General features: G+C 44.2%; 1 protein-coding gene across 1 annotated transcript in view; it reads left to right on the top strand.

Moving 5' to 3' along the window:
* The window catches only part of LOC137915687 (fibrocystin-L-like), a 49023-nt gene extending 31406 nt beyond the window's left edge, over positions 1 to 17617 (top strand). The window contains exons 46-53 of the mRNA XM_068758827.1: positions 1275 to 1516; positions 5107 to 5225; positions 5362 to 6391; positions 7220 to 7411; positions 8194 to 8345; positions 9850 to 10006; positions 10387 to 10549; positions 17581 to 17617. Of these exons, the coding sequence (XP_068614928.1) occupies positions 1275 to 1516; positions 5107 to 5225; positions 5362 to 6391; positions 7220 to 7411; positions 8194 to 8345; positions 9850 to 10006; positions 10387 to 10549; positions 17581 to 17617 (2092 nt within the window). The remainder of the gene's footprint in view (positions 1 to 1274; positions 1517 to 5106; positions 5226 to 5361; positions 6392 to 7219; positions 7412 to 8193; positions 8346 to 9849; positions 10007 to 10386; positions 10550 to 17580) is intronic.
* Positions 17618 to 17985: the final 368 nt, after the last annotated feature.

The raw sequence follows: 17985 nt of genomic DNA on the forward strand, positions 1-17985 counted from the left end.
AGAGGTGGGATGCACCAGAGATCAGGTTTAACCCCCTTTTTGTTTGCCATGGTGATGGATAGACTAACAGATGAGGTGAGACGGGAAGCTCCTTGGAATATGATGTTTGCAGATGACATTGTGATCTGCATTGAGAGCAGGGCGCATGTAGAGGAGAATCTGAGGAAGTGGAGGTCTGCTCTAGAAAAGAGAGGAATGAAGGTGAGAGGAGTAAAACAGAGTACATGTGTGTAAATGAGAATGTCCAAGGGGGGACAGTGAAGTTACAAGGAATAGAGGGTAGAGCACTTCAGGGACTTTGGGTCAACAGTGCAGAGTGATGGAGAATGTGGAAAGGAAGTGAAGAAGGCAGTGTGCAGGCAGGCTGGAATGGGTGGAGGAGAGTAGCAGGTGTGCTCTGTGATGGGAGAGTGTTGGTGAAGCCAGCCATGATGTATGGATTAGACACAGTTGCTTTACAGTTAAAAGTGGCGGAGATGAAGAAGCTGAGGTTCTCCTTGGGAGTGACCATGTTTAATAGGATTAGAAATGAGACAATAAGAGGTACAGTGAAGGTTAAACGTTTTGTAGATAAGATCAGAGACCAGACTTTGATGGTTTGGACATGTCCAGAGGAGAGATAGTAACTGGTAGAAGGATGTTGAGGATGGAACTTCCAGGGAACAGGGCTAGAGGTCGACCCAGGAGAAGATACATGGACGTAGTGAGGGAGGACATGAGAGTGGCTGGTGTTGGGGAGGACGATGCAAAGGACAGGGTGAAGTGGAGAACGTTGATTTACTGTGGCAACCCCTCACGGAACAAGCCGAAAGTACAGCAGCAGTAGTAGTAATCGAAATCTTCCATTTTAAAATAGGGTAAAATGATAATACAGTGTAAAAACCCAAACTATGCCTTCTTCTGTGTAGCTATTTGCAGCCAGCAAGATATAGCCTTACTAATAATTATCTAGGTATGAAAAAATATTTTGAACCTTTAGTATCTTATTAAATTTGTTGTTTCCCTTAAATAAAGCAGAAACAGGGAAATGAGGAACACCCGAAAAACTAGCTAGAGCGCTCATGTTAACTGGTGTAGCAGCCCAATGACATTATTGTCTGAATTATGGGAAGTACAAATTAAATATTGAATAGGATTATTTTAAGATGCCTTTAGTAAAACAGGGCATTAAATAAAATGAAGACAACAACAAATAAACAAGAGCTCTACTTTCTGGTACCAATAAAAATGTGTGGAGGTTTATTTGTGGTAAATGCCATTTATGCTCTTTCCAGACATAGCCAGCGAGAGAATGAAAAGAGGACAATCGCTGCCGTGTCGTCTGACGGCAACACAATAACGCTGACCGAACCTCTCGCTTACACTCATCTCGGGGTGACAGTCACGCTGCCTGATGGTACAAACTTTGGAGGCAGAGCTGAAGTGGGTCTCCTCACCAGGAACATCGTGGTACAAGGCTCTCAAAACCAAGAATGGAAAGACAAGATTGATGCCTGTCCCAATGAGTTTAGCCCAGGTTCTGTATTTCAGTGGATTATGATAATATTTGAATTTTATTGGTCTTAACTCTGCTCTGAATGTCCTGTAAAAATAGAAAATATCAGACATAGCATCTTTGTTGTGAGAGAAGTTATTACATGCTCAAACTGAGAACAAATTTAGATTCACATATACGCCATATACTGTAATTAGCATTTTATTCCGTGGAGGCTTATTTCTAGATTGTGTACTTTTATAAACTTTTACTCGGGCACAACTTGCACTCAGGAGTGTCTGCCAGGCCCCAAGTGTGAAGGTTGGCCATGCTTGGGAGGACGTGGTAGACCGATTGTATGAGGAACTTTGTGCGCAGAGGTTCAGCTCTCCATAGCTCTGCGCAGGTGATTTTTGGACATGCCGACCATCTTGTTGCAAAGTTCTTCCTCCACCTCTGCACGGATCTTATCTTGGATCAGTTGCCGCTTCTCCTTTCCACTGGTATGGTCGTAGCGTGGCTTAGGAAAGCTACCAAGGCCTGCCCTCCCCATTGATATGGTTCCAAGCAAGGTTTTATGCCTCACCTTTGTCTCCACTCTGCTAACAGCTTAGAAAGCCTTTATTGTCATTGCATAGTGGATATACAACGAGATTCGGAGTCTTGTGCCTGCCACTTCCTCCCGGTCATAACCAGGATTCCTGTCAAGGACACCTTGACATCTGCCGAGTCCCTGTACATCATCACCGTTCTGGAGTGGGTGACTTTGAACTCTTCTTTTAGTCCACTGAAAGGGAGGGACAAATCAATAAAAAGTATTTAGTATTTAGAGTTGCAGCTTGGTGGAATGGCTATGCAGGGCAATGCTGCTTAAGGACTGAGGGAGCCCCAGCCATCTCCTGAGAAACTGGCTGATGGTCTTCTCTAGTGCCTCTACCACGGTCATCGGTACCTTGTAGACTAATAGTGGCCAGAGAATTTAAGGCAGGACTGCTGGCACTTCCAGGCCTTCAAATTTCCTCAGAGACCGGATTTGTTGATGGCTGTAAGCCAAGGTGACAAGTCATTCTTGGTCTGCTGCTGCATCCTTCAGGGATCTGTTAAAGATTTTACCCAGGCTCTCAACAGGATTTTTGGTCACTGTTGGAATATTGGTCCCTGCCAGTGTAAAGCGGAAATGTTTGGCCACTTAACCTTTTTCAGAACCAGAGACCTTAAATTTGCTGGCTTAAATCTAATTGTTGCCCATGAGATGAGCTTTTCAAGCCCCTGAAGGAGCCACCTGCACCCAAGACCAGATGTAGCCATCACTGTTACATTGTCCACAAAATCTCTTATTGTCGGGCAGATGTTACTTGGCCTGAGGAGACTCTTGTGCAAAAGTTGTTGTAATAGTCCATGATGAGATTGCAGATTTTCTGAGGAACTTGGTGTCTTGTCAGTACTGTTTCGACAGGCTTGTGCAGGATAGAACCGTAGGCATTGGTTAAGTCAAGCCAGAGGGTTGCCAAGTCTCCTTTGCTTTCCTTTGCCTCCTGGATCAGCTGTGTCACAACTCCGGTATGCTCCAGGGACTCCCGGAACTCCCCCCTTCTGGTCAGAGGTGTCTATGTAGGCATTCTTCAAGAGGAACTCTGTTCGTCATTTAGACACAAACTTAAAGAAAATCTTGCACTCAATGCTGAGCTCTGAGATTATACGAAACTGCTGGATGCTACTAGAGTTCTCTTCCTTCGGGATCCAGATGCCACCGGCATACCTCCGCTGGGTGGCGACTTTCCCTCTCTGCCAGATCACCTTTAAGATCTTCCACAGCTGTTTGAGAAGCCGTGGACACTGCTTGTTGACCATGTAAGGTACGGTGCTGGGGCCGGCAACCAAGCCAGATCTTGCGGCTGTGACAGCTTATTTTACCTCTGCCAGGGTGGTTGCAGACCTATTGAATTGGGGGACTGTTGCTAGAGGTGTCACCAGTGCCTTGCAAGGGCCAAGCTCTTGATCTCTTGAAGTGTCACTGAAGGTGGTATTGAGATGATGTTGATCTCTTCTACGGGGCAGGCAAGGTGGCCGCTTTGCTTTAGGCCCAATATATCACAGCTTGAGGCGGGCCTGTGTCCTTTCCACACCAACTTCCCTTGTCATCTCAGATCCACCTCCTGCAATCAGTTAATTCCTGTCCCCTGTGGTCCTCTCATCACCTGCAACACATCTCTCATCAGCCCGGACTCTATATATAATCAACTCAGTCCGACAGGGCAGGCCTCTCCTCTGCCTTGGCTGCCTTGAACTGGCACCTCAAGTATTCCAATTCTTGTTTCAGCTGGTTTATCTTGACTTCCAGCTGGATGAGCTTTGCTGGGTTGCTTGCTCTTCACATTTGTTCCACTCCAAAATGCTCAGCTCCTGTATTCATTATGAGGTAGCATATGGTTTGGAGTTTCTGGTCAGCACTGCCCTTCGAGATGGCATTCAGGCTCGTATCTACGTCCTCACCCAGCTTGGTCCACTCCTTGCTGTTGGCAACAGGCCACTTTACGGGACGATGTTCAAATTTCCTGCTTGGTGGGGGGATGAGTGTTTCTTGGAGGTTCCGGGTGCTGTGGGGGGACGAGTGTTTCTTGGAGGTTTCGGGTGCTGTGGGGGGACTCCAAACCTGGCTCCTCCTCCATCTGACCAAAATCTGCAGTTGGTGCATCAAGGACTGTTGCGTCAGCTGCCGCCCCCTGAGCGTCGCTTCACTTGTTTACTCCCGAGGCAGGCCATCTTTGTCTGGTGGATCTTCAGACTGCTTGGGTTTTTGCAGACTTTGCCGCATATGCAGACTGTGCTCGGAATCTGTTGTCCATTTGCTTGGGTCGTTGCCAGTAAATCCGTCCTGTTTGGGATGCTCATCCTCCCTCCCTCACGGACATCCCTTGGGGTTTTTCCTGTAGATTTTTCATAGCAAGTTTAGGTGCTCCCTCACGGGAGCTGTAGGTTGGGCGGCTAACCTTTCCAACCCAAGCTGCTGTCTCTCCGGGCTGTCCGTTGTCTCTTTAGCCATCACCACTCTTTTCATGGACGTCCTCCAGACTTTCCTGGAAGTCACTGGCTGGGCCAGATGTGACAGAACTTTAATACACCTTACAATGATTCTTGGACACGCCATCAGTGATAAACCAGGGGTCACTGGGTGTTTTGGGTCTTTAATCATCATACACCCTCTAACTCCAAGGAGTTTGAGCACTCTCTGAAGTGAATGTCCAGCGAAACCGCTGCACCTGAATTCAACTGGCTCACAGCGGGCTTTCCAGCCATTGCTCCAGCACTGCAATGAGCTCAAAGTATTTGGCAAACTTGGGCTCATTTGCCTCATCAATCCGGTTCTCTAAGGGGGCAGTCTGTTCCAGCAGAATGACTTGTTTGGTGGACTCCGATGTTAACACCATATCTGGGCGGAGTGAAGTGGTAACTATGTTGGCCGAAAAAGGTAATTAAACAATCCAGATCATTTCATTAAAAAAATATATAATGCATGTTGAAGGCTTGACTCCATCACATACCTTGTACGTATTATGAGATAATAATATATATATTAGTAAATGTCAGTATGTTCATGTAATATTAAGGCATATTCTGTCACTTTGTTGTAGGTCAATTTGCAACCCAAACTTGTTTCCAAGGAAAGCTTGGGGAGGAAATCGGAGCAGACCAGTTTGGATGCAGCATCATGTTACAGAATCTTGCAGTTGGCAGAATAGAATATGTTGAGGTGCAATGCTTTTAAAATTTCATCTGAAACCTAGTTTTCTGTTATTCTACACTGCCCATTATTGCTCTGTTTTGATCAGCGGTAGTTGTACCTTTTTTATTATGGAGTGCAAACAAGTCTTTCTGCTATCTCACAGGTTTTCCATGCCGGACAGGCCTTTAGATTCGGACGTTATCCCATCCGCTTTCATCGGATGAGAGACATTAACAATCAACCATATGTGAGGGGTTGTGCTATCCATGAAACATTCAACAGGGCAGTAAACATCCATGACACTCACAATTTACTATTGGAGTTCAATGTCGTTCATAACATCAGGGGCAATGCTTTCTTCATGGAGGATGGCATTGAGACACAGAACATCATCCAGTATAACCTGGCAGTGTCGGTCAAACAAAGCACCAGCCTGCTGAACGATGACATCACCCCTGCTGCCTACTGGTCCACCCATGCCAGCAACATCATCCGACACAATGCCGCTGCAGGAGGGACTCACTTTGGCTTCTTGTACCGCATGCACGAGCATCCCGAGGGTGCATCTTTTGACAGAAACATCTGCCTGGAGATGATTCCCCTGGGGGAATTTTATAACAACACTGTACACTCACAAGGCTGGTTTGGTCTTTGGATCTTTGAGGATTATTTCCCCATGAAGGATGGGGTTTGCCACTCCAAAAGCCCGGAACCTGCCGTCTTCTCCTTCCTCACCACCTGGAACTGTGAGAAAGGTGCTGAGTGGGTTAACGCCAGTGCTGTGCAGTTCAAACAATTTGTCATGCTCAACAATGCGAAAGCTGGTATTGAAGCCAATCACCTGATTTCTTCTGCAGTGACAAGTTTTGGATTAGATGCAGGAGCAATAGTGTTCGACAGCATTATCGTGAGTCACGTTGATGAGCTCGGGCTGGGAGAGGAGCACTGCACAAGTCAAGGTGTCATTGTGCCTTTAGACGATGGCCTGAGTGTCCTTAACACAACATTCATCAACTTCAATCGGCAAAAGTGTTCAGCCATCGGGTTTACCTCCATTGATGTGAGTTGCACAGACCATTGTGGCGGCTGGTCATCCAGATATGGACAGCTGAAGTTCTTCAACTCACAGAACAAGGTTTTCTTCAGGCGGGAGCATGAAGCATGGCTACTCGACATTGATGGCTCCCTGACAGGTACTCATATTTCTCTCATTAATATTCAATCTATTTGACTGCTAAGACTTCAACCAAGGAGGTCCTGTTGTCATTTTGTCATTAGTAGCAGGCAAAAATGTACTATTCCATTGACCATAGGACCTCCACCAATGTTGTCATTTTGTCAGTACTGTAATAGTTGGTACAAATTGACTATTGCAATGACAAAAGAAAAATGCATTTTTAGCTAAATTAAAATTGTTTTACACACTAAGCTTTAAGCCTATGAATGTAGACCTGTAAAAGCAGCTAAACATTTATATTTTTTTAAAAGATTACCTAAACTCAATTGTATCATATTTGATACACTTGATTTGTCAGGATTTTGAAACTTCTACATAAGATAAAGATTTTTTTCTTGAAAAACCTGTTGTAGGTATATAATCAGACACATACATTTGAATTTTGCACACACAAAAATGCAGAGTGTAGCAAAAATAATACGCTCAAGTATGGAAATTCATGATTTTTTGCAGGGGGAAATTTGTTATGGTTCCATAAATACTTTTTTTCTCTCGATTATTTCCTTGTACAGGATTTTCCGGGTTTGAGCAGTTCAACAAACATCTCTCAGAAACGAGTGAATAATTCATTTGTTAAGAACTATTTCCAGGAGTGTATACATATATCAGTAATAAAAAGAATGGGAGGTTTCTGTCTTCAGATTGATATATTTGGTTGTCAGATAACATTTTAACAATACAGTTCAGCACATTTTATATCATTATTTATTTGATATTTGATGAAAATCAGTTATTGTTTTTATTATCATGTTGAACTGGGTGCTGTTCATTTTGATCATTTCAGGTAAACCTGACCATAAAGTCGTGCCTATGAGCTCCTTGCTGGACCGTGCTCACTGTTCCCCGAGCCCTGAATTCAGCGTGGGTTTCCCCGCCGCTGTCTGCGACCACACTGTCAACTTACATCGTTTGGCATTAAATAAACCAACTCCAAGCGCTCTGGAGTGGAAGGATGTTGTCATAACCAACGAACATGGTACTTATTAAATACTCTCTTATTGCTTTCAAAGCAAAGTTGTATCTGCATCCATCGCTGACCTCTAGTGAACATTAGTTTGAATTGTGGTAAATAATGAAAAGGTTGCTTGTGACTCCCCAACCCCCCCAAAAAACAGCAACAATAAAATAAATCGAACTCTAACTAGAAATTCAACCAAACAGAATGGAAACATTTTAATATGCAATGCAGCTACGGTCTGGAATAGCTTATCAGAAGACACGTGATTTCCAGAAACATGTCACTGTGGGCTGGTGAGCCCTTCCAAATCTTTGCCGACACCAAAGTATCATCATCTTTATTTTCTTTTGTGTGATAACAATCCAGGCATAGTGTCATTACAAGCAATGTCAGCCCATCAAAATGTAATTTAATAAACAGACTGTGGAGAAATGAAGAGTGAAAGGATGCAAAGGACAGGGTGAAGTGTCGAAGGTTCATTTGCTGTGGCGACTACTGAAAAAGTGAGATTAAGACTTCTGCAGCCCGTTTCCTGCCTTCAGTTGAACCAAAAATGCAACCACTTCACTTTAGCCATTGTTTAGCATTTATAACTGTAAATAAGGAGATATATAAACATCTGATAAATTTTCCATAGTAGAGTGTAATGAAATGTAAACAGATTTTTTCTTTAACAGCTAGAATTTTCAGATAATGAATATAAAAAAAATACAGCTGTAATATGTAAATCTTTTATAGAAAGAAGACCATTAATTACATTAAGACTGTTGTCTTTGTTGTTATTAAACTCCCTCATACAGGTTCAAGTGTGATTCCACATCTGGAGAAGAAACTCACTCATGGATTTTGCTGGATGTCTCTGCTGCCCTCAAAAACAACATACAATTTGTACTTTAAGAACTCGGGTCATATCACCAACATCACTTATAATGCAAAATTCTATGGCTTCAAGGTAAATGAACAATGTGTGATAAAAAATTAGCAATACAGTAGTCTCTCATTTTCCGTGGGGGTTACCTTCGAAAAACAACCCGCAATGTAGCGATCTTTATTTTTTTCAATTATTATACATGTACATACATGTTTACCCTCGCCGAAGCGGAGGCGAGGGTATTGCAATTGGGTGCGTTTGTATGTCTGTCTGTCTGTCTGTCTGTCTGTTTGTTTGTTTGCTTGTTTGTCTGTCCGAGCGCATAACTCAAATACTAGTAACCCAATTGACTTGAAATTTTTACACAAGCAAGGTTCTGTCCGTGGCTTGGTCCTCCCCGTGAATGGCGTTGATCCGGATCTGGATCCAGATTCTAGAATTATTTTTGCCCTCGCCAAAGAGGAAGCGAGGGTATTGCAATTGGGTCCGTTTGTATGTCTGTATGTTTGTCTGTCTGTTTGCTTGTCTGTCTGAGCGCATAACTCAAAAACTAGTAACCCAATCAACTTGAAATTTTTACACAAGCAAGGTTCTGTCCGTGGCTCGGTCCTCCCTGACAATGGCGTTGATCCGGATCTGGATCCAGATTCTAGAATCATCTGGAATTGTGCCTGTGCTGTAAACTGTCACTTTAAGAGGGAGGGAAACGAATGGCATGATGGGAAAAAGAGTCCAGAAGGTGTCCTGTAGTATGTACCGGAGCAGCAAGCTAGCGCAGGTTTGGCCCCTCTGATCCGGAAGCCCTGTTTACTGTCTCACAAGATCCAATAGTCTTTTGGAGCCGAGGGTCTGCAATCTCTGATTGTCGTTTTCTAGTTTAAGGCTGTAAAACCCCTCACCACACACTTTATACACATTTAACAGTCAGGCATTAATCTTCATAGATTGTTTCAGTATTATAGAATGAAACCAAAGATCAAAACCCGTTTTCAGAACTAAACATTTGTTTGAGAAATATAAATATATAGTACGTACAGTAAACGTTTTCCTGTTAATAATGTTAAGGCGTGCAGGTCGAGGAAAGAGCTGCTTGGAGTGCAGAAGAACAAATATTCTACTCGTGCTGTCTTTAGCCTCTCATGCTGCTTTACTGGATAGCTTAGCACAGCGGAACGGCAGCGGCTACATATATCAACAGGAAGAAACAATACCTAAAAGGGATGTGACGTTTATGCTCCTACAAAATAAAAGCCTCTTTTTACACAGAGAATAAGAGCGCTATAAAACAAACGCTTAACAAATAAACATGATAGCTTTTAGAAATAACAAATTTAAATTTAATGATTAACCTACGAGGTTGAACACATGAGAAGTTATTAATAGCAACTCATGCGTATTTCACAGTTCCTCCGACCGTGCCTTCGTCCTTGCGCCATTTCAAGTGCAAAAAATAAATTCTGAAAAATTGCATTAAAACTCCACGAAGTCGCGGAAGATGAACCGCATTATATCGAGGGACTACTGTATACTCAATTTTGTTTGTTCATACTGAGGTTTTATTCCTTCAACTTTTTTGTCCACACAGCCGGATGAATATGTGATCATCAGCCACAACTTCACCCAGAGTGTAGACAGGGTCCACATCATCGATGACAGGAACGGCTCTTCAGCACAGCTGACATTCAGCAACAGCAACGGGGACTGGTACTTCAACAAGACCTCCAATGTCCTCTCCTACATTGGTTAGGCACACTTTAATATGGATACTGTATGAAATGTTTGATTATTCCTGTCCTATTTGGTAGCTACGTCCTAGTGTCATGTCTCGCGCTTTCCATTTCCAACGTTCATGTCATTTGTGTTTTGTTTTGGTTTTACGGCCTATAAATTATAAATTCACAGCCCAAAACGTTCACAAATACTGGCTATGAGCATAAACATGGTAAATTGATGTGATTATTGCCATTTTCTTCAGTGGTGATGCCATTATCAGTGTGTGAAGGCCATGTCACAGTGTGTGTGTCCATAGAATCCATGCCCTTGATGGTTTAGCAGAAAGCGTTCAGGCGTGTATCTAATGATTGAGTGATTCTTTGCATTTTATATTGTTCTGTGCGTGCAGTGTCTGGGAGGACGAGCCAGCGTCTGCGCCGGGACAGCGTTGACCGCTCTCTGGTTGACACGCAGGTCAACTTTAAGGTCTACCGCTGCTTCTTCCCCAGCTGCATTGAACCACCTCCAGCCGCACTGCCCCCGCCTTTTGCCAATCAACCTGACAACTTTACGTAGGTTTAACATTTTATTCTTTACCTCTTAATTACTTCTTACTATAACAATATAAACTATCCAGTGGAGCTGGTGGACGATATTGGTTAAAACCTGCAAAACCTAAAAATAAATATTTTTTTGTCATTAAATATTTCAACTAATTATTGCCAGCAGGTCCTGGTGATGATTTTAATCAACTTAAAATAACCTTAAATCATGGATCCAAATGGCTTCATGCAATGTTGTGGAATGACAAAAGATGTCTGCCCTGCGATTAGGTGGCATCTCATCTAACCCGAACCCTAACCCCGCCTCTCTCCCATAGCCAGCTGGGATAGGTTTCAGCAGACATGTGACCTGTGGCTGAAGATGAATGATTCTTGTAACGACAGTTATCAAAAGCAAATTGGAAAAAAAACAGCAATAGAATAAATCGTAATTGAGTGATGAAAAATTTGGGGCACAAAAATATGAACGCTCTCTTTGTAAGGGTTTGAGTTCTGATAGCTGTATTAATCATTTTTGTTCCTGGTACTTCTCTGCATTCATTCTCTCTCATTCCCTCTCGGCAGGGAGCGTGGCAGAGGACCGATAGGCTGATCCAAGCAGACACACCTGTAACCCATCATTCCATCATTCCATCACCAGAACACTAGTTACTGGATTATTTTATTGGCATTGGCTCCATTTACATGGACAGAATTTATTTAATCCGATTAGAGTTCAGAGTAAAATTGTGATCGGATGCACTGTGTTCATGGACCCTAAAAATATTGATCCGATTAGGATTTGCGCGTTTCTGCATCACACTTTCGAACGGGAAAAAATATTTTGACATGCGCAATTTATACCAAATATACAGGAAATAGTAGAAGAAGAAGAAGCCGTAGCGACTTCCGTTGTAAACAAAACATCGCTCCGCCCTTTACTGCTTGAAACGTTAGCGTTACTTTGCGCGTTTTCCCCGTTTGCGCTCTTAGTTTTCTCCTTTCATATCTCCGGTAACATGTTTGTCTCAGATATTGACCAGTTCTGCCTTATACCCGCCGTGTCTTTTTGATTGGATTGAGCTTGAATGGGTCAGACTAATCTGATTTGGGTGTGTACATGAAGCATTTTTGCTTCATGTCCTTTTTTTAATCTGATTAAATGTGTCCATGTAAACGCACCTAGTGTCTCCCATGCTCGTCCTGTGTCAATCCATACTGTTTGCTCTGTGATGCCTTAACACTCTTGTCCAGTTAAACATTCACAAAATGTGCAAAGAGAAAGTGGAATAAAATAAGCAATACTTACATGGAGTGGCATGCAAGTGTATAGCACTGCCAAAGAAAAAACAATACCTTTTTTTAACCACTTGGTTTTTAAAATTTATTTATGGATTTCATCTGTAATTAACATAGAACCAAAGTAGCGTTAATATGAAACTAATAATTATACCATGGACTGCTGCAGAAATAAAACGAAGGTCTTTACAGCAGACACACACTCTCTGTCTCTGTCGGCATGGCTGCACAGATGCCAGAGACACCGAATGCAATGACCAAATCTAGAGTATCCTGCCAGTGTTTACACATATATTCAATAACTTAACTTTTAGACACTGTAGTGTTATTGAATATCTGTGTAGTGTCTCTCTTCAATGAGTTATTGATGCCGGAAGTCCAAATCTGTGAATATCCTTCCAACTTTACCGAACTATATTGTCAATCATCATAACATGACAAAGTGGCAAATTAATCTAACTAATGATTTAAAGAATTATTTCATAAAACAGTATATACCTGTAACAAAACTCATTAAATTTTACAAGATTATAATAATTCACAATACCATACAGGGGTGTCTGAACATAGTGGTGCAAATAGGTTGAAATGTTCTGTACTGTCTGAACAGAGGTGCCTGAACTTAGGGGTGTCTGAACATAGAGGAAAAAAGTATCTGAATATAGGGGTGTCTGAATATAGAGTGGACCCGTCTGTACACAGGAAGCAGGCATGCAAGTTTTGTGTCAGACGTGTGGTCACGTCTGCAGACCCGACTCCTGTCTGCAGAGATACAGAGTTCGGAAGGAGGGATCTGATGGCGTTTTTTGCCTCAGTCAAAATGTGGCAGAGTGTACTTGAATACACCGAGTGGAGAAAACAGACGTCATTGCCAGACATCCAAATGTATCATTTGTCATGAGAAATTGATGGAAAATGATTATCAACACTTGTGTTATATACAACCTCTCACTGTACAACCTCAAAATAATCACAAAATAATATTTTATGATTTTTAGACATTTGTGAATCTGTTGGGAAAATGTATATGTTATAATTAATTCATATTCTAAAACTATCAAGTATGTTCATTTTAATCAAGTATAACCTAAAGTGTGAAGATTCCTATTGTAGTGTGAATAAATGCTGAATGTGCTGTATGGAAGATTACTGACCAAACAGTGTGTTTTCTGTGTGAAACTGTTGATTATGGTTACCGGCTGAAACCGGTCGCAAGTTATCTCTTTCTCAAGGTTACATCCTTCAGACTGTGTGATTTATTTATGTAACCACCCTTATCTGTGATAAATATGGGAAAAAAGGCACTGTTTCTTTGAGATGTGGGGAGCTGCGATCCAGAGTGCACTGCCTTCTTGTCCCTTACAAGAGAAGTTACTAGTGTCTTTCTTGCTGCAAGTAAAATTTCTGGTATCTAGTTTCTTGTCTCTTTGTCAAAACCTGTCAGAATGCATCTGTGAGTGAATGGAATTAGTCAAAGTTGAAATTGTAAAACAACCTGAAATCTCCCGGGGCCAACGTATGGCTGGACGGTCTCAAACCTCAAGGTGCCAAAGTGCGACACTCACTGGGGAAGACTTTTACAACACATTCATAAAGGATAGCTGGTGACGATACTGGATAGTCTAAATTGATCTGTAACTCTGTGATAGAACACCCAGTGAAAGGCCAGGTCAAACATCATGCCCCATAGGATGTGGCATTTCATGTATAAATAATTAAAAGAAAATGGGAAATAATAGTACTAAACTGCAATTAGAAGGAGATGCAAAATGCATGGAAAATAAACATCCCAGTTCAGCCCCTAAATTAGATACTTTGATCAAACAACATGGCCTTAACAGAAAATTGGAAGATCAACCCTGGACAACTTTAGTGATTAAAATAAAATCTGAAAATAAACATGAAAATGACAAGAAAAAGCAGGATCGGAGGAAGCGTCAAAATGGCTTGAAGAAGCGCATAGATGTAAAAATGGCATTGGGAAATGCAGTAAGGCAGACCCAGACTTAGAGACCGATGGCAGTCTATCTACCCTTCAGAGGAGTAAATCTAAAGGAGGCCTGGAAGCCCCAAATTTTATGAATTATTACTTGGCTAACCAGCTACAATATCTTGTACTATGGATGCACCCGAATAGAGACTCTAATTACTGGTTAGAATTGGAACAGAAGGACTGCAAGGATATTAGACTCGCAGATCTCCCCTTTATCACAACAACCATTAAACGGCATAACTGTTTTAAAAACCCGATGATTTCTTCCACCTTGTCCGCCTGGTGGAAAGCGTTAGAGGTTACAAATTCTAAACTGGAACCCTGCATGTTCTCTCCAATCTGGAATAACCCTGACTTTCAGGCTAGCAATCAACCTTTCCATGTAGGTATGTGGGAACAGAAGGGAATCTCTCAACTCCATCATCTCTTTCATGACAATACGTTTATGTCATCTACAAAATTGTTCCAAAAATATGAACTCGGAAGCGGAAATTTCCTTTACTATCTTCAGGTAATGAATACAATTAAGAAAAGAATTCCAACGCTCCGGGGCCCACCTCAGCCACCTGTATTTGTTATGGAAGTCACAAAGATTTCCCCGACAGTTAAAAAGACCCTTTCTAAGATTTATAAACTCCTCTCAAGCACAGATACGTTACTTCTTCCCATCTCAAAATGGGAGACGGATCTGTCACTAACCTTAGATCATGACTTTTGGACACAAATCTGTGAAAATGTATTTAAAATGACAAAACACAGAAATCTTCAACTCATCCAGTATAAGATCCTTCATAGAACACACATTACTCAGTATATGATGAAGAAAATGGGCTTCTCCGAATCTGACATCTGTTCTCAATGCTCCCAAAATACTGCTGACACTTATTTCCATGCCATATGGTTGTGCTCACCCGTCCAGGATTTCTGGGTCGCAGTATCACATAAACTGTCGTCCATCTTAGATTGTACGTTCCCTTTATCTCCGATCACTTGTCTACTCGGTGACTTGGCAGAAATCGTTATTTCTAAGAAACATACGCACCCCACACTCGCAGCCCTCGCCATCGCCAAGAAAACAATCCTCATTAACTGGAAAAATAAACAGTCTTTAAACATCAATCACTGGTTGAATCTCCTCATAGAACACATATCAATGGAGAAAATCTCTGCTTCCAAAAAATAAATAAAAAATATTTGAAATATTTTACAGAAAGTTGGTCTCCTTTTATTAAATCATTAAATATAAATATTGCAACCTGATTCTGCCTGCTAGCGAAAGCCACCACAACGATGTAAATGGTAATGCTGCTTGTTTCTGTTTTCTGTATCCAGGACCGAGTGGACCTCAGAAATACATCGCCGCCCAGCCATTCTAACTTTCTATGTTTCAGCTCCAGTCTCCAGCTCAATGTTCTTCACACAAGAATGGTTGATCTCCGGGGCTGTTGGCATGCTGGGCTAACTCTTCAGGGGCTGTCCCCGTGGCTTGATATGTGCAACCCGGCTCCTCGGGTCTCTGCTGGGTGGCGCATGCTTCTCGGGCGGCCGCCGGTGTTCCGCTAGGCTGCCATGCGGGGGTGCTGGCCTATGCGTTCGGGATGGCACTGAGCTGGCGCAGTCTGTCACTCCTCTGCTGGTAGTAGCGGACGGGGTCCGGCTGGTGACCTGGCGTGGCCATGGCCCCCTCACCTCCCCTCCCTCCTCCCTGATCTCTCTCCTCCACCCTCCCCGTCCCCCGCTCGCCCTCTCCTCCTTGGTCTCGTCTCCTGTCCTGCCTCCCCCTCGCCCCTCTCCCTTCTCCTTCGCCTCCCCTCCTCTCCCCTCGTGGTCTCCCCCTTCCCCGCTCTCCCCGCATCTCCTCTTCCGGCATTCTGCCTCCCGCTGGGGCCTCGCGGCTCCCTCCTTCCTGGGGGCTTGATTATGGGGGATGGGTGGGATGCGTCGGGGGCGGCGCTCGATCCAGGCCCTGTGCATGGTTGGGCCCTCTGACACCTGTGGGTGGGATGGGTGAGGCTGGGGACTATGGTCGGGCTCCCTCCTTCCCCCGCCTGGTTGGCTGGGGGGAGGAGGGGGGTGGGGGTGGGGGGAGGGCTGGGCCGTGGGGGGGGCTGGGGGACTGTGGGGGGGTGTGTGGGATGGGTGGAGGGTGCTGGGAGGGGGGCGGGTGGTTGGGGGGGGGCGTGGTGTTGGGTGCTGGTGGGGCGCCGGGCCGGCCTGCTGTGCCCTGTGCCGCTGCGCTGGCCTAGGTTTCGTCGGCTGTGTTGGTGTAAGTCGCCCCCGGGCCCTGGACTGGTTCTTCTGCGTGTGGCTCTGGTGGGGCCATGGTGGTCGTTCTTGGGTTGCTGTAGCTGCTTGGGGTGATCTGGGGGCTTATGTTGCCATTGTTGGGTCCGGGATGGCTGCCCCGTTCTTAGGTGGAGGTTTCACGCATGCCAGATCCACCACTCCAGCACCTATTAAAACTCGTTTAGAGAGTCAACCCTGCACACAGATCTCTGAGTTAGTGGAGGTTGCTGGGTCAGTGCTTGTGGCTCTCACTATGCTCTCTCTCTTTTTCCTCAGATCTGAGAACTTGGTGATCCATACTTTCCTCTAGAGACGAATGTGAACCTGGTGTATTGGGACAACTCTTGGTGATGATTGGATGGAAGGGGTTGAATTAAGGGGCACAAATAAATCCATTGCACTTTCTTCTCAGAACACTGTGTATTTGTCACTTTGTGTTTGTTCATGTTGTATGTTCACTGCGGTGTGCACAGCCCTCTACGGCGGTAAGCAGGTAATAAAACCAATAAAATAGGAATAGGCTAGGCTGCCAAGAGGGCAGGTGACGGTCACAATCACTATAAGAATAAAAATTGCATGGAACTCCAGCAGTGACTGACGTTGTGTCCGTCACTGTGGAGCACGAATGCAGACAAGGTAAATAAAAAAAATAAAAAAAAAAGAGACCGATGGCAGGAGGGAACTCTCGTATCGAGTTTCAAAAGGTGCTGGTGTGGTGTACCTGGCATGCGTGAAACCTCCACCTAAGGAAAGAGCTGTCATCCCGGGCCCAACAAGCACAGCACAAGCCCTGGAGCCCCACCAGGGCTACCCGCAGAAGAACCAGCCCAGGGCTGTTCCTGAGGCAGCGGCACTGACCCTGTCACAAGTACATCATTTCGATCAGGGTCAATGCGTGTGCCTGGACGCCATCCTCAGGTTGGAAAAGACACGGATGTTGTCTCTGACTCGGATGGTCGATTTGACAGCTGTACGATTTTTTACGCTGGTAGCGTTTGATGATTGGCTTTAGTAAGTGGAGAATACCTGTTTTGAGAGCATTGAACAGAATGGTGAATAACCGGCCATCCACTTCGTCCGCACCGGATCCTGTCTAGGGATCGGGAGGGTTGGAAGGTACGGATGCGTGTAGGTTGAGTTAGCGTTTGCAGCTTGTTGAAGTAGGCAGTTTAGTCTCCACGGTTTTGGGCGGTGAGGAGTTGGGTGCAGGTGGGGCATCGCTCCGGCCCGCTGTGCCCCCTGCCGCTGCACTGGCCTTGGTTTCATCAGCTGTGTTGGTGACTGTCGCTCTAGGGCACTGTGCTGGTTCTTGTGCAGGTGGCTCTGGTAGGGCCCCGAGGGTCGTTCTCGGGGTGCTGTGGGGGCTTGGGGTGATCTGGGGGTCTTGTGCTGCCGATGTTGGGTAGCAAGAGGTCTCTGAGTCAGTGGAGGTTGCTGGGTTAGTGTCTGTGGCGCTCCCTATGCTCTCCCTCTTCTTCCTCAGATCTCCTGAGAACTTGATGATCCAGACTTTCTTCTAGGGACTGATGAGAACCTGGTGCTTTAGGATAATTTTTGGTTATGGTTGGATGAAAGGGATTGAGACAATGAGCACAAATAAATCCACTGTACTTTCTCCTCAAGAACAGTGTATATTTTTCACTTTTTGTTTGTCCAACAAAACCCCGTTGGACAAACAAAGAGTTTCTAATGGGGTTGTTAAATACAATCTGAGAGGGAAAGAAGATACCAGAGGAATGGAGGAGAAGTGTTCTGGTGCCAATTTTCAAAAAGCAGGGAGACATAGTTGCAAAAACTATAGACTAAGGATGTAAGTATTTGCGAGCAGCACTATGGCTTTATGTGAAGGGAGAGTACCACAGAAGCAATGTTTGCACTGAGGCTAGCA

Source organism: Brachionichthys hirsutus, unplaced genomic scaffold (genome assembly GCF_040956055.1).
Source record: "Brachionichthys hirsutus isolate HB-005 unplaced genomic scaffold, CSIRO-AGI_Bhir_v1 contig_574, whole genome shotgun sequence".
NCBI lineage: Eukaryota > Metazoa > Chordata > Actinopteri > Lophiiformes > Brachionichthyidae > Brachionichthys > Brachionichthys hirsutus.